A 22936-nucleotide genomic window follows, 5' to 3' on the forward strand; every position below is an offset into this window, starting at 1 on the left:
GAAGATTTTTACTTTCAATTCAGTCAATTTTAAGATTAAAAAAAGGATTTCTGCACACGTACTGCACACTTAATAGATAGGATTTACGAAAAAACGTTTAAACTTGTTTTATTTAAAAAACGGATTGTTTTATACAAAATACTGACCTGTGAAAAGTAATTACAAGGATGTCAAGCAATATTCAATCTGTAAACACTGACATCTCGAGGCTACAATTAGTAAATGCGACATTCCTCCTTTCGGACTTCACTTCCCAGCGGGCACCTCGGCAGGACGTGTCCCGTCATGCTTTACGCGAGTCCCGGTCCTGCGCCGCTCGTGCTCCCCACAGCCGCCGCCGTTGTTTCATTGAGAAAACCTGAACATGGCAACCGACGGACCACCGGGCACCGAACCCGTGCCGTCCGATTTAGGCACTGCTATTGCGGCTTTGAACACATGGAGTCACCCGGAGCTCCAGGCCAAGCTGGCGGAGCTGGGAGCCCCCACGATGGGTAAGAAAAGACCGAGAGAGGCGGAGCGCGCTCTGGAAGGACTGTGTTTAGCTAACGGTAGCTATCGGTTGCTAATGCTAGCTAGATAAACGCAATGCTTTCGTTGCAATGGGCTCGCTAAAGCTAGGCCTGCGGTGTGTTTACACTTCTTTAAACGCCAATTCAGCATTTAATTATTCAATATACCAATACAGTGTATAAAAGTAGCACTGTGAACATTTATCTGCTCCTGTAGGTTAATAGCACACTGTTTTAGCTGTTAGCTCGCGGGCTAACTGCAATGAAGTTGTCAGAGTTAACGTTGTCTAACTTTTCTGTTAAGTCAGTCCGTTTAGTGTTAAAGGAGGCCTGAATAGTGTGAAAAACACAGCTTACATTCTTAGAAATGTTTGCGCAGGTTTATGTTAAAATTGTTTTTAGCTCTGGAGCATAATTTTCCAATTTGAATCAAGTTTATCGTCTTTCTTCAGGTCCCAGAGAGGAACTGATTGACAGACTGAAGGGCTACATGATTCAGGTAAGTGTTACTACAAAGTCTTTGCCTTTTTTAAAATAGCCAAAAAAATATCTAATTTACATAGACATATTCTCACCTGTACAGTTTAGTTTGTCAAACAAGGTTCCACCCCCTAAAAATAAAATGCTACCCTCTGAGGGTATAAAGAATAACTGTCTTTGTTGCTTCACTAACAAATTAAAAAAAAAAAGAAAAGAAAGATAGGACAATAATATTAGACATATTTATATTAGAGGATTTATTTGCCAGTCTTTTGATATTTACCAGTACAGTAATCCCCCCCCCCGTTCCTTTTTTTTAAAGTTGTTTTTCTCGTCACAATTTAAAATATTTAATTAAAGACATTTTTTTACCTGTGTTTTAAAGAAAAAAAATTCTAAATCCACTGTTCTTATAGTTTGCAGGACGTTTCTTGCCTTTTTTGCACGTTTATGAAGGAAATCATACCCGTTTGCTCAGGTTTCAATTGTTTTTATGACTGTGAAATGTGCCTGAATGCAGCACAAGAAGTTGTTGCCGATCTAAGGGTTAATGCTGTTAAGTAAATAAACAGTGCACAATTACAGATTCTCTTCCTCATTAAGATTTTACCACAGAAGTGTCACTTGTGTGCGTTTCTCTCTGCAGACTGGGATCCTCCTCAGCAAACCTAATGATGACAAAGCAATGGGCTCCCAGGTAAATGTTTCAAAAGAAACGGAAAAAGTAGCTATACAATATATATATATATAAATAAATACTAAGTCAAACTCAGTTTAAATAAATGACAAGCATACAGGTGTAATATGCTTAGTCCATCTTTTCCCCTCTTTTTAAGAACGTGCGCTGCTACAGTCTAATAGCAAAAGTAATCCTTTCCATCTTTGATATATCATATATAATTTCAGCCCAAGCATCCACATTTTAGCCACTTTCTAGTTATAGCTTTGCTGCTGGCAGCACTTAGGATCCTAAACAAATATCTCTCATCAGAAGTTACATTGTCTGTATGCAGAGCACCCACACTTTCATACCTCCCACCCCCTCTCACAGTCTCATGTGGTTCCTCCTCTCCAGATGCAAGGTATCCCCCCCTTGCCCCCGATGCCCATGCCACCCATGCCTCCTGGTATGGGCATGCTCCAGGCTATGAGCATGATGCCAGGAGGGCCCCCTCCACCAGGCATGCACATGGGCATGGAGCCCCCAGTTCTGCCGCCTCCGGGCCTGTCGCAGGATGACCAGCTGAAGATGGCCCAGCACAGAGCGGCCATGGTGTTACAGCAGGAGGAGAGAGCCAAGCAGCAGGTAAAGTTTCCTGACTGTTTAATCCATGTGTTTCTTTCCTTTTCAAACACTGAGATGCAATCCGTCTGTCAGATGGTAGGATTGAAAACAACAGATCATTAAAACATCTTTCCTCAAAGCAAGGAACGCAAATTGAAGAACTCAAACTATCTGCTTTGGATGGTAGAATCAAACTGCTACACTTTCGTCTGACAGCTGTCGGGTAAAAGTTTCAGTCACGATGGAGCAGAGAGAAAATGCTGTTGAGTGGCTTTTTGTTTGACTGTCGCTCAGTCATTCACTGATTCTGTGTATCACAGGGTGATTCCCATGTCATGGATGAACAGGATCTCCTGGAGCAGCAGAGAAGGGTGAGACGATAAAGATAGTCCACCTCGTCAGATAGAACTTCACTTCAGATTTAGAGACTTGGAAAAATGTTACAAACACTCTTAGGAAAGAGTTTTTGTACATTTCTAAATTTATAATAAAGTAATTGCCTCCTAACAGTCAGTGTGCATCTTTTACTCTCCCTTTTCTGTTTTATTCCTACACCTTTGACTCTACTCCTTTTCTTGATCATGTATTTTAAGTCCCATCTCCTCCCTTCTTGTAAATCAGGCTGCAGTGCTGCTGGAGCAGGAGCGTCAGCAGGAGATGGTGAAGATGCAGCAGGGCTCAGGGCCCAGACCCATGGCTCCTGTCACCGCAGTGAGAGGTATGTTAGTGATGTGGTGATTGTTTTGATTTTTTTTATTCCTGCTGCATGTTGCTCTACTCATAATTTAACACAATGTGCAGTTGTTTTCCATGTGCAATTAGTTTTTTTTTTTTTACTATTGCGATTTGCATCTGTTTTTTTTTATCATTTATACTCAGTTCCTACTTCTATTTCTAGTTTTGAGTTGTTGTGTTTTACTGTTTATGTTGTTCTTTTTGCTCTATTTATCTTGTGCACACCTTGCTTTGATATCCCTTTGCTACTGTAACATTGTAACGTTGCTCATTGCCTGCAATCTGTCTTTTAGCTACTTTGGATCCTCGCGGACCGCTGCCTCCTGGTGTCAGCATGATGCCGACTCAGAAACAGAGAGTTCCACCTCCTCCAGGAGAAGATAACAGAGAGGTGAGAAAATATCTTTTTTATGTTATAATTGGGAGGCAAATACAACTTTTGCCTGATGATCAGTTCAGTGGTGATTGTTTTATAGGGACTTGGATCACGTGTTTGTTGACAGCGGCAGACTATCTGTGCTACATTCTTAGTCACAAGTTGTTTTTTGCTTCACTTCCAGGTGTGGCAGAGCGAGGAGGTCAGCATCAGTGGACCCAAAATCCCTCAAGCTCTGGAGAAGATCCTCCAGCTGAAGGAGATCAGACAGGAGCAGCTCACTGACCCCGCAGGTCCGAACAGCTGGTCCTCAGTGTTTTACTGAAATGTTTGTCCACATGGGTGCAGTTAGGATGTGTTAGCACTTTGATTTATTATCTAATTTGTCTGTTTCTGTTCTGTCAGAAGAAGAGGAAGAGGATGACGAAGGAGCAGAGATGGACATGAACAACTCGTCTGCACCAGTCATGTCTGAGACAGAAGACGACGACAGTCAGATCTCTAAGAAAGATGTAAGTCTTTTCTCGCGCCATCTCTTCGGTAATATTATGCAGCTGTACTTGTGATATTTTGGTTGTTTTGTGTTGCTTCTACTATCATTTTGAATGTTTGAGTCACATCCATTCATAAATGAGGGTAAACGTGTTGTTATTGTTGTGAAAACAGAACATAAAGTGCACATTTTCACACCCCTGCCACAGACCTCTTTGTGTTTTCACATTTGCGCATCGTCACAAAAGTCGATCATTTTTAATTCATGAACCAACCTTCCTTTTTCTTTAGAAAAACCGCAGGCGCAGAAACCGCAAGAAGAAGAGCAAGAAGAAGCGAGCCCTGGAGAAGAAGGAGCAGGCAGAGCAGGAGCAGAAGAAGAAGGAGGGCGACGACAAGGACAAGGAGAAGGAGAAAGAGAAAGAGAAAGAGAAGGAGAAGGAGAAGGAGCCAGAGGTGGAGATCGAGTACGTCACGGAGGAGCCGGAGATCTACGATCCCAACTACATCTTCTTCAAGAGGATCTTTGAGGCATTTAAGGTGACTACAACACACCTTTGTATTATTTTAGTGCATGGCAATCATCTTTTTCCCCTTCTGCAAAAGGCTGTAATGACAGGCAAAGATTAAATTACTTGCCTCCAGGTGTATTATGGCATTTTTGTTTCGCATTAAAGTAAGTTCCTTCTCTTTCAGCTGACTGACGATGTGAAGAAAGAGAAGGAGAAGGAGCCCGAGAAGGCTGAGAAGCAGGAAACGGCCGTGCTGCGGAAAAAAGGCTTCGAGGATGAGAGGAAAGACAGCGACGACAGCGATGAGGTTTAAATCTCTCCTTCCGTTAGAACTATGAAACAGAAATAACAGAATCTTTGTTGGTTTGCATGTAAAACATTTTGAACTATCTTCCCATACAGGAAATCCGACCAGATGTGCCGAAACTGTCAAAGAAGAAGCTGAGGAGGATGAACAGGCTGACTGTGGCTGAACTCAAACAGGTGAACAGGGTTTTATAAGTGTCAGCTGGATGGCCGGACATTGAAACGTGTCCAGACACAAACCTCCTTACTGCTTCTTACAAGTCACATAACTTCTTAGATGAGGGCTGTTTTTAATCTCTCACCCAGATGAACGATTTTATTATCTGCACATCTGGATTTTAAGTCATCAGAGAAACAAGATGAGTTAAAATTAGCGGCAGCTTGGCTTGCAGTCCCCCCCATTAACCTCCAGATGTCCTTTCTTAACTGAAGAGCATCGGAGAGACAATAACTGCTTTATTCACTGTTTTTACCAGTTTTAATCAGCTGGTCTGTTTGTTTTGGAGCAGAAGAAACTCAGATCCTGTCTTTTTGTCATTTATTGCTGACCCCCCCCCAGTATATTTCTTGTAACAAAGTATTGTAATTTATTGTATTACTTGTAATGGATTGTATTACCTTCGGTGAGGTATATTTATAAGCCACATTTGAGTTTCTAACCTCTCCGCACCTGTTTTTCTCTCCCTGACCTTGTTTCTTCACTAATCTGATGGTGTGAATAAATACATGAAATAAAATGAAACAGTGAACACTGAGGGAATCCTGAAAACCTGAAAACAAGCTGAGCTACTTAACAAGACATGGCCCAAAAATGTGCAAAAAAAAAAGTAAAATCGTTACAAGACGATTAGCTGAAAACAAGCAATTTTTAAAAAAAGTAGACAAAAAAGGAAATGACCTAAAAAGTGCTGAAAAGGTGCTCTTGTCTCTTGTTTCAGCTGGTGGCTCGTCCAGATGTGGTGGAGATGCACGATGTGACGGCCCAGGAGCCCAAGCTGCTGGTCCACCTAAAGGCCACCAGGAACACGGTGCCGGTGCCCCGTCACTGGTGCTTCAAAAGGAAGTATCTGCAGGGCAAGAGAGGTATCGAGAAGCCTCCGTTTGAGCTGCCGGAGTTCATCAAGAAAACGGGCATCCAGGAGATGAGGGAGGCCCTGCAGGAGAAGGTGGGATACCCGAACGACATTCACACATTTCCAGCCGCTTCTTTCAACATTTCGAAGAGTAAGCCGTGAAATTCAAACACAGCATCTTTATTTTTGTGAATTTTCGGTCTACAGGAGGACGCCAAAACGATGAAAACCAAAATGAGAGAGAAGGTTCGTCCCAAGATGGGAAAGATCGACATCGACTACCAGAAGCTCCACGACGCCTTCTTCAAATGGCAGATCAAACCCAAACTCACCATCCATGGAGATCTGTACTACGAGGTGTCTAGTTTTCTTGTTTTCCTGTGGGCATAAACTGTTATTTTGTATTGTTCCATGACAGCCACTCTTGCTGGGAAAGAAAAATTAGATATCTGAGGTGCTTTAAGTGACCCGCTCTGTGCGCCTTTGTGTCTCTGCAGGGAAAAGAGTTCGAAACTCGTCTGAAAGAGAAGAAGCCGGGGGATCTGTCTGACGAGCTGCGCATCGCTCTGGGCATGCCAGTCGGACCCGTAAGATCCACTAAATTTAAAATTCAACATGAAGTCACCAAGAAAACGTTAAAAACACAAAAAAGAAAAAAAAATTACCTTAGCAAAGCATTGAAATAAAGAGCAATTTCTCTAAAAAAACAAAAAAACAAAACACAAATATGAACTTTAACAGTACACAGCTCCTTTCATACATGCACTGCAAATCAGAAATTATTTAGATATTAACCAAAGGAGCTGTATGTGAGAACGAAACTGAACTGTGCGGGTCAGCGAGCTTATGTTGCTGTCTCTTTTTTCCCAGAACGCTCACAAGGTGCCTCCTCCCTGGTTGATAGCCATGCAGAGGTACGGCCCGCCTCCCTCCTACCCCAACCTCAAGATCCCCGGACTCAACTCCCCCATCCCAGAGGTAAGACAGCTACTCTTAGGTCTCCATATTAATAATCCAGTTTATTTTTTACTTTTTTCAGTGGATCCAGTGTGCAGATCTAATTCAATATTTACATCCATTGAAGTGTGTTTAATGTTGCTTTTGTTTTTGGCTTTTTCGTTAGAACTGTACATTTGGTTATCACGCCGGAGGCTGGGGGAAGCCACCAGTAGATGAAATGGGTAAACCTCTTTACGGTGACGTGTTTGGGACCAATGCTGCAGACTTCCAGGTCAGGACTACACATCCTCACACACACACACACACACACACACAGAGCAGAACTGCAAGTCTCATTTACTATGAAAGGTGTGCTCCCTCTTCCTGGTAAAGTTTGGCAATGTATACATTATATCCACCATTTTTTGGCTGTGTCATCTCTTTTAAGCAACAGCTAAAACATACATGCAAAAAAAGACTATACAACAAGATCAAAATTATAACAACAAATAGGATTTTGAGCTTTAGATTCATTATAGTCCTTATTAAAAAAAAAATTATAATCCACTAGTATATTCCATTTGGCAAACAAGTTTTCCAATTTCACCATCATAGGTTTTGTTCAAATTTTCATCAAAAGTTCTGCAACAACTGTAATTCTAAAGTTCAACTTTTTTTTTCACCTGGACCCCCATTTTCCCACGTTTTTTGTGTCTAATAAAATGTCGAATGTGTGATCAGGCCAAAGCGGAGGAGGAAGAGGTGGATCATGCTCCATGGGGAGAACTGGAGCCTTCAGATGAGGAGTCGTCAGAGGAAGAGGAGGAGGAGGAGAGCGACGAGGAGAAACCAGACGAAACTGGATTCTTCACACCAGCAGACAGGTAAACTTGCATCAAGACATGACGACAGGGTTCCCACAGATCCTTAAAAAGTCTTAAAAGGCATTGAATTTAAAAGAATATGAAAAATAAGGCCCTTAATATGTAAATTAAAATATGTAAAAATGTTGTAAATCAGTCTTTCAGAAGTCTTAAAAATGCAATCCCACATAAAAAATGAGACACACAAAATTGGTAATAAAACTCAACAATAATTGCAAAGTATTTCTCAATTCTAACCAGATCTAAGTTTGTCACTGGACCAAAAATTTCATGTTAAATGTTACAAAAAATTGCAAAAATGTTCTCAAGTTCATGTCAAAAAAAAAAAATTGGTTCATGTATTTTTTTTTTATCCAGTTTTAGTTTGTGTAAAATTAGTCTTAAATGTCCCAATTCCCATTAAAAAAGTCTTAAAAGTTATTATTATATTATTAAATTTAATTTGCTTGTATGAAATATACATTTTGAAGAGTCTTATTTCAAAATAAGAGCCTCCTCGTCTGAATTTTTGTTTTTGTTTTGTTTCTTCATTCTCTGCAATGAGCTTCCCTTTTATTATGACCTTCTCATCAGTGCACACACAGACTGATGACATTACCACAATTTACTGTGTAATTATAAAGGCAGCTGACCCCTGACCTTTCAGATTAAAGCACCAGGTCTGATGTCTTGGTGGCTGCTGTGTGCTTGTCCATGTTCATCTGTGTCACTTGTTTGCTTTGGGTCGTTTTCTGTACGCAGAGATGAGCGAGTCCATTTCTGCCTGTATGTTCCAGATCACTCTCGCCGCTCCGAGTGCTGAATATTCATACGCACACACTAAGATGCATTCATGGAGATGGACACGCATGACTGAACTCATCATGTACTGTATCTCATTTGGTGTGTTTCAGTGGGCTGATCACCCCCGGAGGCTTCTCGTCAGTACCCGCCGGCATGGAGACGCCAGAGCTGATTGAGCTGAGAAAGAAGAAAATCGAGGAGGCCATGGACGGGTGAGCGTCGCTCTGCATTGTCTTGTCACAGCAATGCCGCTGTTTTAATTTCCCATTTACTTCCGACAGCAGAGCTCCTGCTGGTTTGGTGCACCGCGGATGAGAAACAGAGGAAGCGGCTTACATTTCATCTTCAGTTAATGGGTTTATTTGAATAATATAAAATACATATATGCAACTTTTACATAACAATGTCTTCATACAAATAACCCAATATAGTTAATCTGAAAAACGAACTGACCAAAACTACTTTTTAATGCCCCATATTGGGGAAAATAAATGTAAAATAAAAGTCTTTTAATTTAAAGTGTTAATTGATAAAATGCCATCACTCTGTTCTCATTAGATTAAAAATCTCCTTGTTAATTATGAAATATTATTGTTGTTTTTAGTTACGTTCATATAGTAAGAATTTTTGTCCTCTAAATTCATTTTTTTTAACCAAAATTAGTTTGCAGTTTTTTTTAAACACAGAAAAAAACATAAAAAATAGGTAATACAAGTTTTCGATCTGTTTATCTCACTTCAATCTTTTTTTTTTTTGATCTATCCCAGACTGAAAAAGCATTTGAGTAGTAGACTGCTAAAAGTTTTATTTGCATATGCATATATATTTTTTAAATTGATACTCAACGCCTGTAAATCGATACATTATTGGCTGCATACCTTGTATCGTGTGTACCCGGTACCGTGATAGTTTGGTACAAGTACACCAACTGTTACTCCCCTCAGAGTGAGTAATCACTGATATAAGCTAAAAAAACAGCTGTTTTCTTGCTCTTACCATTTGGTGTTTGTGTTACTAGAAACGAGACGCCACAGCTGTTTACCGTGCTCCCAGAGAGACGAACTGGCCCCGTCGGAGCAGCCATGATGGCTTCAACACACATCTACGACGTGTCAGGGGTGAGATGGCTCTCAGTGAGCTTGAGATGGTGTTTGTGGAGGCGTGTTTGTATATCCGAATGAGGTAAAAGTATTCGATATTTTCTCTAATATTCCTTAAATCTGTCCCCTCTCTGCTGTCTTCAGGCCATGGCAGGTCGTAAGGCAGGCGGAGGGCAGGAGTCGCAGGGCGTAGAGGTGGCCCTGGCTCCGGAGGAGCTGGAGCTGGACCCCATGGCCATGACGCAGAAGTACGAGGAGCACGTCAGAGAACAGCAGGCTCAGGTCGAGAAAGAGGACTTCAGCGACATGGTGGCTGAACACGCTGCCAAACAGAAGGTACAGAGACAAGCTACAGCCCTTTTTTTCTATGTGATGAAACACAGTGATTCTATTTACACGTGAAAGTGTTTACATTTGCTTTTCTGAAGTGTGATTGATATTTCAAACAGAAAGGTTGTGTTTCCATGCAGCTGCAGCAGCAACACTCATATTTAATAGAAGAGCCACATATGTAGTTACTGCAGGAGCTACAGTATAGCCAATAAAAGAAAAAAGTCGTGCTGTCAGAACCCGAGCGAATTTTGGGAAACTTCACCGCAGTTTCATTAAAAAAAAAAAAAAAGGAATCAGACGTCACTTTTAAAGCCGTGAACAAAGCTGCTGGTTCTTAAATCTCAAAGTGTGATTCTTATGGGTAATAGTTATTAAAATTTAGTTAATATTAAACCTTTTGCGCTATGTATGTTTTGCTTGTGTTACTCACTGCGTTTTCCCTCATTATTAACTAAACTGCAAATCTTGTCAAAATGTACGCCATATGCATGAACACAGCCAAAATTTTCAAAAAATGAAGAATGAAAAGCATGTAAAATGCACCATACAGTCCCTAAGGCTTAAAAATGGAACAGTTTGTTATATTTAAGCCCCACCTGATAAACATCATCATTGCTATTGACGCAAACAAAGTTGACCACAAGTGTTATTTATAAACTAAAGGAAAGTGGGGGCTGTTAATGCAGCGTGGTGTACTGTCAGTTCAGTTTTCCCTTTGTGGTGACATTTGAATAATAATAGCGTCTTCTTTTTTCTCCTCTCTGTTCCGCTCGTCACCGTGCAGCAAAAAAAGAGGAAGGCCCAGCCACAGGACACGAGAGGCGGCGCCAAGAAATACAAAGAGTTCAAGTTCTAGAGCAGAAACACCGAGACGAAGCGCTCCGGGAGAGTGAGCCACAACAGGAAATGAAAGAGGTAGTGCTGTACTCAGATTTAAACTTCGGAGGATGCAGACTGCAACATCCATCTGTTAGAGCGGTAACCGTAAACACAGTTTTGTTCCTTTTTTAAATCTATAAATAGACGACGCTTTGTGACGTAATCAGTGTCACATTTTGATGTGTCCTTTTCCCCTGTTTGACATTTTACGTCTCGGTTATTTTTTTTTCATTGTAACCATGGTTTTTTTTCTGTTTTTTTGTAAATAAATGAAATGATGACGAGAGTTCACGACTGCGCTGCTCCAGGTCTGTTGCATCAGTTTGAGGGGAATTACTCTAAAAGTTCACCTACATTAGATAATCATAAGCTGCTGGTAAACTGCGAGGCGAGTGCCAAGTCTGAGTCAGCTGATCCCGTCAAAGGCGGAGTGACGACAGGCTGAAAGGAGGAAAACGCACTTTCATCTTGCATCTTATTTACCGGTACATTAAGTAGACGTGTTCTGAAGCTGTTTGACGTATGATGTTGAAAAAAAAAAAAGATATTTTCTTTCAAAAATCGCTCAGAACATCTATTTTTCCCTCTGAATTTCTACCCTAATGTCTTGTAAAACATAAAATTCTGCATAAACTTTTCAAACGGTTATTTTCAGGAAAAATTAAGTATACATTTAGGTAAAAAATTACCATGAAATCTGCTTATTCACTTTCTTGCAAAGAGTTGATACATTTATACCAATTGGGTCTGTATGCTTTTATAAATATAACGTCAGCTTCAGCCACCACAGCAGTTACCTTATCTGAGCGCACAGACTGGAAACCTAGAAACCATAAATCACAGAGATGTGGTATATTTTTGGAATTTCAATGCATTTAACAAGTCTCTGTAGCTTAATTTTCATAAAGAGATACACGGGCTATCTTATCTCATGTCTAGTTGCTACGGTTACACTGACGTCATTACCGCTCAAACCAAGATGTCATAGGGAGCATAACATGCACGAGGGACATTAATTTCGTGTTAATGCCTTTGAAGTAATGACTCATTAATTCCATATACACTCTCTTTGTTACTGTGCTGCAGCAAATACAACAAGCTGCAGTTCAGCAGTTTGCCGCTGGAGAGCAGCGGAGGACCTGAACGTGACAGTCACCTGACCGTCTGAGAGGCACAGTGACCTAAATAACTGCAGCAGGCGCATGTTGACTCGGTCACTAGTACACACACACACACACGGAGCAACAGCTTTAGTAAAATCAAAGGCTTTTACTGTCTTAGAAATACAACACTTCTCAAAATACCTGAATTTTACAGCTGCCTTTGGATAATGAAAAATAATTTTAGCATTTAATGATAAGGAAAACTGAGAGGGACAGATAAAAAAAGAAGCCTTAAATTGGGAATTTTATTCACACTTTGTTGTTAAATTACACACATACTGGCCTTAAATAACCACATCACAGAGCCGTCTGTTCATTCAGTGTATCGCTATTGTTTATTCCTGCGATCAGCATTCAAAGCTTTCTCTTTTCCGCCTAAATTACTTGGAATCACACAAATTCACACTTTTCTATTCAACAAGAAAACCTAGAGTGAAAAGCCCAATTTGCATGTTGGATTAGATCTTAAATATTTAGTCGATTTAAAGGTTACACAATGGACAGAAGAATCATAATTTCAGTCATTTTTCAAGCACAAATGCCAAGTTTCACCACTTTCAGCTTCTCAAATGTGGTAAAAATTTTATGCTTTGTTGTTATATATGACAGGAAACTGACTTTCTTTGGGTTTGGGACTGTTGGTTGAACAAATTTTAGATATTTAATTTGGGCTCTGGGAAGGCTATTTTTCACAATTATTTGACATTTTATCTACCAAACAATTTCTGGATTCATCACAAGAAATTATCAAGAAATTAAACAATATTTAAAACAACCATTAGTCACAGCTCTAATATATTTGAATTGCTGCATGTATTACAAAAACAGAGAGAAAGATATCCTCTGCACATCGGTATATTTCAGTTTGGAGCCGGTAAAACGTGGGCATAATGCCAAATAATTCAAAAATATTCTGTTGTAAGTGGTGTATTAACTGCACAGTTCCGTTTAAATATGAAAATCACTATGCTACATCTCCACATGGGAAGTATAATTGTGTTGCGTAACAGCCAGTATAAACGTAATTGATTTTGACATTGGCTTTGGAGCCCGTGCAGTGTCACTTGATGACCTGGCAGATCTGGGGCACCCGGGATTATCCCGTGACTGTGTTTTAATCTGCTTGATTCTAATCTCTTTATCAATGGCAGAGGACTGGTGGTGAGAAAAGCATGTTAAAAAGAGCAGGGCGTTTGCGTTTAAGTCATTCGGCTGATTATCCAGAGAGAGGGACGCAGATTGGCGGCCAAGCGGAGAGTCTGCGTGGTTTTAATTCCAGTTTATCAGCTGATTTCACAAACTGTCACATCTTCAAAATCAGAGCTTGCCATCAGCTTCTGTTTCGCTTATGAAAACCACATTTTCTTCTCTGGTGCGTACACAATCGTGCTTAACTATAATCTAAAAGAGGTTTCAGTTTTTTTTTAAAATACAGAACTGCTGGCAAATCTGAAGCCCTTCTGTGGTTAAATAATGTTTAAGCATTTTTTACAGGTCCAGTGTGGAAGATTTTGGTGGATTCAGTGACATTTATTGGTGAGGATTGCAGATTGCAACCTGCTGAAAGGTGAGCATTCCTTCACTGTTCATTGTTTGGGAGGTTTTTACCATGAGCCGAAATATCCACAGAGGTCTCTTCCTCTCCAAAACAAACAGACTGGGTGATTAAATCGAGTAAAAATGCTGAATAAAGCAGTTTCACGTTACAAATGAGTGTTTCTCTTATGCTGTTTGGCATGTTGAAGACGGGCAGTTAACCTCACTCTCTGTCTCTCTGATAACTTAAGATCCAGACTTTCAGGAGGTTTTACTTGGATCTTCATCAACCGCAGATGTCTCTTCATCTCCAAAACAAACAGACCCGGTGATTTATACTGGTAAAACACTGACTTAAGAGCATTCATGCTAAAAGATTGGTGTTTTTCCCATGCTCTCCCTGCAGAGGGGCTGCTAACTATGAAAAAAAAGCATTTTTAAGCACTTTCTTGAGGTAATTTTCTTGGGGTTTTTTTCTCTGTTTTTGTTGTTTGTTTTTTAAGTTATTATTATTATTTTTCTTTTAACATTTGACTAATTTCTTGCTAATTTTTTGGCTATTTCTTGTTAAGTCGCCTTCTTCCCGTGTTTTTGAAAGAAATTATTTGCTCAGGTGTCAAAGGGTTAACAGCATTCTCTGCAAACACACACTTTCTATCACATCATTGCTGCCAAGCTGTACAACTGGCAACATTTTATTATCATTTATTCAGTTGCAATATTTCTAACATCCCCTAACGTTTCAGACTTTAGGCTAAATCTAAATATCATTTTTGCCACAAACATTTCAAGCACATAATGCGTTTTGTAAGCCGCGATCACAGCTGTGATAATCTGCCAATAGAGAAACGTCAAGCTGATGGCAGCCAGCCGTGCGGTGACGTCGGTGGAGCGATTAGGTCACCCTCTGATTCATATTCAGATGCAGAGATTGAAATCACAGTCCTGCCTTTGTCACCTGAGGGTGCAAACACTGCACCTGCTTCATGCTGACTGACCGGCAGCCAAACCCTGACAGAGCTGCAGCATTGTGTTTGTTTCACACAGAAAAAAAAGGTGTAATGTAGCCTCCAGGTGCTGATTAGAAGTTTAACCCTTTGAAACCTGGATTGACATCAGTTTTCTTTAGCTGACGCCTTTTACAAGCTGTATGAACCTTTGAAACCAGAGCAAATTGGTTTATTTTGAAAACATGAGGGAAAAGGCTATGATCCATATGGCAGGAAATGTACCACAGATTGCAAAAAAGAATTAGTTAACTGCTATTATTTTTAAAAAAAATAGCAAAAAATAGGGAAAAATGTCCGGGAAACTATTTTTTATGAAGGTAATATTTTTTGTATTTAAAAATATGTTAAAAAAATAAAATAATAAAGATATTTTTTAATTTTTTTGTAGTTTTTTCTTTTGTTTTGCTTGTTTTGAAGTTGTTTTCTTGTAACCTTTTTGCTAATTTTTTGCACATTTATAGGCCATGTCTTGTTAAGTTGATTTCAAAAGAAATCAAACCAGTTTGCTCAGCTTTCAAAGGGTTAACGAAGGGTGGAAAAATACAAGTGTCTGTAAATGTATATATTTTCTTTTATGTTCTTGTTTGTTCTATTTTTTTCCTTTTTTTTGGTGCTTATTTTCAGATAATTTTCTTGTAACTTTTTTTATTTTATTTTTTTGAGGGTTAACAAAAGTGGAAATACACAAGCTTGAAACACATGCACAGTACAATTTTAGATCATAAGCAGCCTTGTAAAAGCAGGCACAATATTTCCTCAACATTAATAGTTTGTTTCCTATTTACATGTCTATCTGTCATATATGACACTTCAAGAAAAGCCTCAGTAAGTTCACAGCATGAAATGAAGCAGGCTGAATTCTCATTGTAACCGGTTTTGCACCTTTGCGTATTTGCCTGCTCACAACGGCTGAAGAGGGTGTGTGTGTGTGTGTGTGTGTAAGCTTGCACGTGTGTATGACTAATGGGAATTTCAGCAGCATCTGAGGCTCCAAACGGTGTGCCATATGGGCCTGACATAGAACAGTTCACAAATTTACCTGCAATATTCCTTAGAAAAACAACGCAATACCTATTGTTTTCCTGTATGGGAGTAATACTGCATGATACAAATACAGCATTCATTTCTGCAGGTGGTGTGAGAGTAAAGCAGAGAGTGACAGGTCAATATTGGCATTGATTTATCTACGGTTACAATCAATGCTCTTATAAGGAGGAAAAGGTGACGTTCCACTGTGTGCTGATGGTGTTAATCATCAATAAGATTTGTTTTTCTAATGATAACAACGAGATATTCAACTTACAACCCTACATTGATTGAAGTATTTGTTAATGTAAACTTGATTGAAACAAACTGAACACACGCAGCACCTGCAGGGACATCGTATTTGGCTATTTTTTTGCATGTAAGTTGAAAATACTCAGTAAAGATACTTTATACTAACTTATGTGTGGCTGATATTGTAGAATCATATTCCATAATTTGATTATATACTGTATTACACACACTTTGATATCTTAATAGCAGCATATACAGGGACATGTTGCTGTGTCAAGAAATCTATATGTAGTAAATGTAGTTAGTTTTCGTATGAGCTAAACTATATTTCAGAATATATTCTGAAGTGAATGTGAGATATGGAAGTTTATTAATGCAATAAAAGCATTGCCACTCTTTCTCTTTTTTTTCAAATAAAATTTGCTTTATTTGCATAACCTTAGTTAGTAGAGAGGATAATATACTGCACTTTGCATATACTGTAAACCAAGCTTACACACCAGGTATAATAACCCAGACTGTAACAAAAAAGGACAACAAATGGTTTGCATATTACTACACTTTATACTGCCACTATACAGTACACCATACACTATACTATGCTACATTACTATGCAGCATAGTCTATAATGATGAAAAAAAATTAAACTAAACAAAAACGCTATAGACAATAGCTAGGAAAATACATTATTGAAATAATACATGAATATAATATGCATTCATTCAACAATGTATTAAATAATTCGTTCAATCAATATATTATTGCATTTTTCATATTACTTTATATGTTAATAATAATAAAATTGTAAAAACATATTAAATAAATGAAATAATAAATAAACATAAATAATTAAAACAGTCATGAAATTTCAAGTAATACAGTAATTTTTGATTATCAAAAACATATATGATACTTAATTTAATAATAATAATAATGATGAAAAACACATTAATTTTATAACCTACATTTAATTAACAATTAATAATGAACTTTAGTAACATGAGCAATTGAATAAGATACAGCTATATGTAAAAAAAAAAAAAAAAAAAAAAAAAATCAGCTAGAATCATACAAAAAATATGTGGACCCACCGATGCATGTGGTAAAAGTGGCTTGTATAAATCTACAAATATATTTGTAAATGTAAGAAAAAAATGACACATAAAAACACAGGATTTAAAAAAAACAGTAACCTAGCTACAGCTCACTATTGGCCAGCCCCTCTGTGTCTCGCGCTCCCTCTCTCGCGCTCTCTCTCTCGTGCTGTACGTCCTCCAGCTGAAGAGGCGTAGCTCGTCGGTTTCTGCTCATTGTGCGAGAGAAATTTCCGCTTCCTGCACCGACAAACACCCCCAACCAGCACGAAGTTGGGATAGCGAGAGGACACACAGACAGACGCGGGGACTCGCCGCCTGCCTTCGGGTTTAAACCCCCCCCCGACGACCGCAATGTTTACCCTCTCGGGCGGCAAGAAGCTCCAAACGGCTCAACTTTCCGTTTAACGTTAGGAGCCGTTTTACGCGTTTGCACCACCCGGAGAAAAATAAGCCAAAGAAAGGAGGAGGACTCAAAAAAAGGAGCAACACACACACGGAGAAGCCAGGCTACTACGGGTATTCCTCCTCTCAGCTCCGCCTGAAAGCCCGTGTTCAGCCTCCAGGATGTCGGAGCGAGGAGGGCTCCCGCGGACTGGGGGTGTCCCTTCGCCGCACATGCAGCCCTCCAAGCCGGTCAGCATCACCTCCAACCGGCCGGTCCACATGAACCTGTACGCTACCTGGGAGGTGGACCGCTCCTCGCCCAGCTGTGTGCCGAGGTATGTGAAAGGGGGCCCGCGTGACTTATCATTTTTGGGGGGGTGGTTGTGAATGGGGAATGACCCAGTGTTTGTGTTTACGTTACACTGGGGAATTTCAAACGCACATTGGTGCCTATTTGCAAAGATTAGCACCTCGTATAATAGGATTGATGCTGCTATTTAGTCTATAATTACTCGTTTATTTGAGATTTTGCAACATTTTTTTGTTTTTTATTGGAAATTCCAGTTTGACTACCACCAGCTCACAAAAACACTCAGTTGGTTTCCAAACCCCCCCCACACACCACACACACACACACACACAAAAAAAGAAAATAAATTAAACAAATACAGTAAAAACGTTTATAAAATAGTCAAAAGATGTCATGAAAACAATATGAAAAGTAAAAGTAGTCAACACATATATATTACATTAGCTTTAGAACCGAAAATATAAATAAGAAAATATACATCTGAATTATGTGATCATTTAAGAATATAGTAGTACTTATAATATTCCATATTTTTTAAAATTATGTTTAATAATAAAATATAAATAATAATAATAATAATTACACAAATAAATACAATAAAAACGCATTTAAAAATTGTCAAAACATAAACAGGTATGAAAAAAATATATAAAAATTCAGAGTACTTAAAAAAAATACATATTACATGAACTTTAGAACCAAAAATATTAATAAGAATATATAAGGTTGAAATAATACCAAATATAATACATATTCATAATGTAATAATACTTATAATATATCATATTATTTTACATTATGTTAATAGTAATAATACAATAAAAAAACAACAATGCAAATATACATAATACATTTATTTTAGAACATATATTTGAATAAGTCCATAATGAACAGTAATATGAGGCACAGTTAAATAAGATAGGTCAACACGTAATATGAAAACAAAAACAGAATCATAAAAAGCATATATAGGCCTACTGATATATTGTAGACTATAGTAGCGGTAGTAGTAATAGCCTATATAAAAAATATATAGTTATATTTACAGCAGTGTGCCAAGGTATGTGAAGGCAGCCAGCATGACTTATCATTTCTGCGGGGTGGTTGTGAGTGGGGAAATACCCAGTGTTTGTGTTTACGTTGGGGAATTTCAAACACTCATTGGTGCCTATTTGCATAGATTAGCACTTCATATAATAAAATTGCTGCTGCCAATGTAGGAAGGAAACATTAAATCTATAAATACTCATTTATTTGCTCCAATTTGGGATATATTTCACCATTTTTAGTGCTTGGAAACCCCGGTTTGACTACCACCAGCTTGCCCAAACACTCAGCAGCTTTACAACACTAATGTTAGACAGCACACACATATGCATGCCCTCTGGTTATCTTTAATAAAGACTGTTTGTTTTGGGGCAGCTGCAGCCTTTCCCCAGCTAATCGCCTGAGCTGTTTCTCACTGTATCAGAGCAGACACAAAGATTGATGACGGTTTGCAGGCTGTCACTGCACGTATAGAAGGACATTTTGTTGCTGTATATGACACAGCTGTAATATAACTGTGATATATTGGTTTGCAGAAGAAGGGGAATGCATGGAGAGGGGCAGAAATGACTCGTTTTGAATCACATCTTTGCAGGCTGTGATGCAATGAAAGTTGTGCATGTGGACAATGCAGCAAGGTCAACGTAGGCGAGACACCTTATCCACCTTGGCTTAACAAAGACATTCAAGTAGGCTTCTTTGTTTGACTCAGGCTGTGAAGGGATGCAGCTGGCTGGCATATGTCATGCTGCTGACAGAAGCAGATGTAGTCGCTTCGCTTGTGCGACCTTTGATAGCTTCATGTGCATGAAAGACACATACTGCATGTAGTGTCCATACATAGTGTTATTTTTATGATGCCGTAGTAATAACCAGGGGTTAAATTCAAGGTCAAAGGTTAACCTCTGTGATTGAAGTGCCGCTCATGTGATTCACAGCCCTGACTGAGCTTGCAGCACTAGAGCTAAAGATGGATTTTTACAGCAAATCAAACCGAAAAAGAGGAATGTAGTAAAGGGGGAAGATCTTTTTATCTGTCACACGGTCAAAAACACATTGCAAGAGATGTCCCAATGAAGTTTTTTTGCCCCCGATCCAAGTCTTTTGATACTGACTGTCTGCCGAGACTGAGTCCCAATCCGATACTTGTTTTTTACTGGGAAAATACAGCTGCACTATGCACACTTCAAGTACTTTAAAGTCATCAGAATTAATCCAGTGTATATGCTTGACATATGCTCTGTAATGCAACACAAGAAAAATGTCTGTATTCAAGCAATTCCTTATGGGTTTTTATTTTATTTTTTTACAAAATAACAAAGTTAACAAAATTATTTTCTATGGCTTTTATCACAATTCCACTTAGTACAGCATTTGTTATTTTAATAACCAGGTAAGAAAATTAAAAAATATTTTTATAAGGCTCAATAAGAAAGTAAACAAAAGTCTTTAGAAGTAGCTCTTTATTCCACTTAGTGTAGCACTGTAATAAAAGTACAGAACACTGTGAATGAGTAATATAATCACTATTCCACTTCAAAGTAGTGTAAGTTAGTTAAACTTTAACATCCGCAGTCACAATTAACTTACTACAGCATTGTAGTGAAACTGGTTCACTAAAATGAACAGGAAAACTTTCAGTTCCACTTTAAGTGTCGTAGCAGCTTAAGTTTAACATGAAAGAAAAATCAGTTTCTAATTATTGGAGTAGCAGCTTTAAAAACCTGAATATCTTCTGCAAATCGTGCTTTGTTTATGACACCTGTATGATGGCAGATGTAAACAAAACAGTCGGGCGGGCAGCATGTTCAAAATAAACGATCAGTTCAAAAATGCATCGATCGCGACCTATACTGATCCTTCAGATCGGATCAGGACATCTCTACATTTCTATTGCAGTTTTCACCTGTTAAACTTAGCTTTTAATATGTAAGTTTGCCCTCAAATTGTGTTGTTTTGTTCTTAATAAACGCCTGAACTGCATCCTCCCAGATGTGTTGGTCAGCGAAAGCAATTAGTGGGAATAAAGCGTGCTGGTGAAAGCTTCACATGCTGACATCTTAATGCTGCTTTCTAGAAATGCTTTGGGGCTTTACTGGTTAAGAAGCAAAGCCTCAAGGGTATGTTTTGCCTCTTAACAATTTGGCGGTGTGTGTGTGTGTGTGTGTGTGTGTGTGTGTGTGTGTGTGTGTGTGTGTGTGTGTGTGTGTGTGTGTATGTGTGTGTGTGTGCGCGCACCATGTGAATAAATGATGCAGTCTTGGATCTGTTTTGGAACAGCCAATATGAATAAAACATCCATTGTTAGCCTACATTTTAAATACTTTCCTTTCGAGATGTGGATTATTACCTCCTTTGTGTTTGCATGTTAATATTCAAAGTCGATTTTGAATGTTTTGGCGTCTTAGAAATGTGTTTTTGGGCCTTTTCTGAGCAGTCGTCATGGTCCGTCAAATATCTTCGATTTCACTGCAGTTGCAGCAGTGGAGAGAGACTCATAGTGCCATAAAAAAAAAAGCAGGGATGGAGAGAAACAAGAGGATGAGGGGGGAGATGGGAGAAGAAACGGTGGCTCTGTCATCTGCATTTAAATAGGATTTCTCGCAGACACGAGCAGCAGGAAAGTCTTCGGAAACTGTGCCGACAGCTAATCTGTGTCTTCCAGAGCTAGAAGAACCTGCATCTACTATAGCAGTGATACTCAACTTAGGGCCCACTGGCCAAATCTGGTCCCCTATAGGGTGCTGGGTGGACCCCCAACCATTTTGTAATTCATTATAAAAATAAAGCAATTCACACTGGGAATTTTTGTACTTTTAGTATGCTTAAGTTGCCAGAGTGCATAAAACAGCAATAAATTAGAGCTTGTTTATAAAAAATACTACACTACACTACACCTCCAGACAAAGGTCCAAGCTAAGTCCCAATGTCCTAAAATTCTTGCAAAGTCCTAAAATCACAGATATGTGCTAAAATCCTAGAAATGTCCTAAAATCCTAGAAATGTCTTATAATCCTAGAAACATGCTAAAATCCTATACACATCCTAAAATCCTGGAAATGTGCTAAAATCCTAGAAAGGTGCTAATATCCTAGAAATGTCCAAAAATCCTAGAAATGTCCTAAAATCCTAGAAATGTGCCAAAATCATAGAAATGTCTTATAATCCTAGAAATTTCCTAAAATCCTAGAAAAGTTCTAACATTCTAGAAATGTGCTAAAATCCTAGAAATGTCTTGTAATCCTAGAAATGTCCTAAAATCCTCGAAAAGTCCTAAAATTTTAGACACATGTATGGAGCTCCTGTGACTGGCCCCTGGCCTCTTGTCATTTTGCAAATGTGGCCCCCAAGCAAAGCAAGCTGAGTGTCCCTGATCTATAGACTGAAACTCAGCCTTGATGAGGTTTTGCAGTCAGCCGAATGTTTACTTCTTGTTGCTCAATCGCTGTTGCTGCAGGGAGGACTCCGAACTTCCCCCTCGAGCAGAGGTGTTGTTGTTCTAACCTCTTCCTGTCTACCCAAAATGCCACTTTCTGTTTATGCAGAGCTGTGGAGTGAGTGTGCCCTGCCAGGCACAAGCATGCAAACACTTCAGAATTGTAGCAAAACATGCAAAAAAGTGCTAGGGACTGTTTGTTTTGGCGCATTTTTTCGGTCAGTGGGGAGTGACAGGACATATTCAAATATGAGAGATAATATCACTTGTTTGAGCACTCATGAGTCAAATTATGTATATCCGTTTTAGCATCCAGGATACCAAGAATATTTGTTATGAACAGCTATCTGTAATCTGCTCCGCCCTTCCTGGTATCCATCAACGCAACGTGGGTGCCTCTGAGGTCATATCTGTGTTCAGCTTTTCTGACCTTCTATTCTTCTGTTTTCTAAGGAGGAATAAATCATTTGACTGGCTCTAAATCAGGGGGTTGTACCAGGAAGCCACTTCATCAGAGCCAGTCTCTGTTGAACTGAGCTGGCTCGACAAACCCTAAATTCTCGGTAAGAGATAACAGGTACCATGAAGGTGGTCATCAACTGTCTCTGGTGACTCAGGCTTCCTGCTTCAGGCTCTGAGCATGTTCACGTAAAACGGGTCAAACGACCCCTTTGGTATGTTATTTGACACTTAAAAATAATTAGTCGTAGCCGCCTACTTCTGCCTTTAAAGAATATTTTAGAAATTCCAGTAAAAAGTAGGGGTCGACCCATATTGGTTTTTCAGGGGTGATGCTGATACCTATTATTAGTGGTTAATGGGACTGATAACCGATATTTGGAACCGATATGCATTTACAATAAAAATGAAAATCTTTCTGTCAATATTTAGAATTTGCAATATGACAAACTAACACAAAACTTTGTTTAAATGCTTTTAGCAAAGGTTTAATCAAAAAAACATTTTAACATCAAATACAGCAAGT

At 39.0% G+C, this 22936-nt stretch overlaps 2 protein-coding genes across 4 annotated transcripts in view; both read left to right on the plus strand.

The window, feature by feature from the left end:
• Window positions 1-311: 311 nt before the first annotated feature.
• sf3b2 (splicing factor 3b, subunit 2) lies at window positions 312-10975 on the plus strand. Of its 3 annotated transcripts, none has more exons than XM_042512627.1 (22): window positions 312-494; window positions 965-1011; window positions 1639-1689; window positions 2068-2298; window positions 2598-2648; window positions 2899-2995; window positions 3306-3403; window positions 3573-3681; window positions 3794-3900; window positions 4172-4420; window positions 4577-4699; window positions 4795-4875; window positions 5637-5864; window positions 5979-6128; window positions 6269-6358; window positions 6642-6749; window positions 6895-7002; window positions 7452-7594; window positions 8488-8589; window positions 9396-9495; window positions 9622-9813; window positions 10595-10975. In XM_042512627.1, exons 1-22 carry the CDS (start codon window positions 365-367, stop codon window positions 10664-10666), a joined length of 2667 nt encoding a protein of 888 aa, XP_042368561.1. In that variant the 5' UTR covers window positions 312-364; the 3' UTR covers window positions 10667-10975. The 3 variants fall into 3 exon arrangements, with proteins under 3 accessions (XP_042368561.1, XP_042368563.1, XP_042368562.1); XM_042512628.1 differs by having other exon boundaries at window positions 313-494; window positions 3797-3900; XM_042512629.1 differs by lacking the exon at window positions 2598-2648.
• A 5967-nt stretch (window positions 10976-16942) lies between these two features.
• The window catches only part of LOC121962000 (phosphofurin acidic cluster sorting protein 1-like), a 66976-nt gene continuing 60982 nt past the window's right edge, over window positions 16943-22936 (plus strand). Inside the window, exon 1 of the mRNA XM_042512161.1 lies at window positions 16943-17493. Within this exon, the coding sequence (XP_042368095.1) occupies window positions 17339-17493 (155 nt within the window). The 5' untranslated portion in view covers window positions 16943-17338. The remainder of the gene's footprint in view (window positions 17494-22936) is intronic.

This window comes from Plectropomus leopardus, chromosome 23, assembly GCF_008729295.1.
Source record: "Plectropomus leopardus isolate mb chromosome 23, YSFRI_Pleo_2.0, whole genome shotgun sequence".
Taxonomy (NCBI): Eukaryota; Metazoa; Chordata; class Actinopteri; order Perciformes; family Serranidae; genus Plectropomus; species Plectropomus leopardus.

Excerpts from the sequence above, each read along its gene's own strand:
- sf3b2 (XM_042512627.1), top strand. The coding sequence starts at position 365 with ATGGCAACCGACGGACCACCGGGCACCGAACCCGTGCCGTCCGATTTA. Across the intron at positions 6,129-6,268 it reads ATGGAGATCTGTACTACGAG|GGAAAAGAGTTCGAAACTCG; the intron begins GTGTCTAGTTTT and ends GTGTCTCTGCAG. Across the intron at positions 9,814-10,594 it reads AACACGCTGCCAAACAGAAG|CAAAAAAAGAGGAAGGCCCA; the intron begins GTACAGAGACAA and ends GTCACCGTGCAG.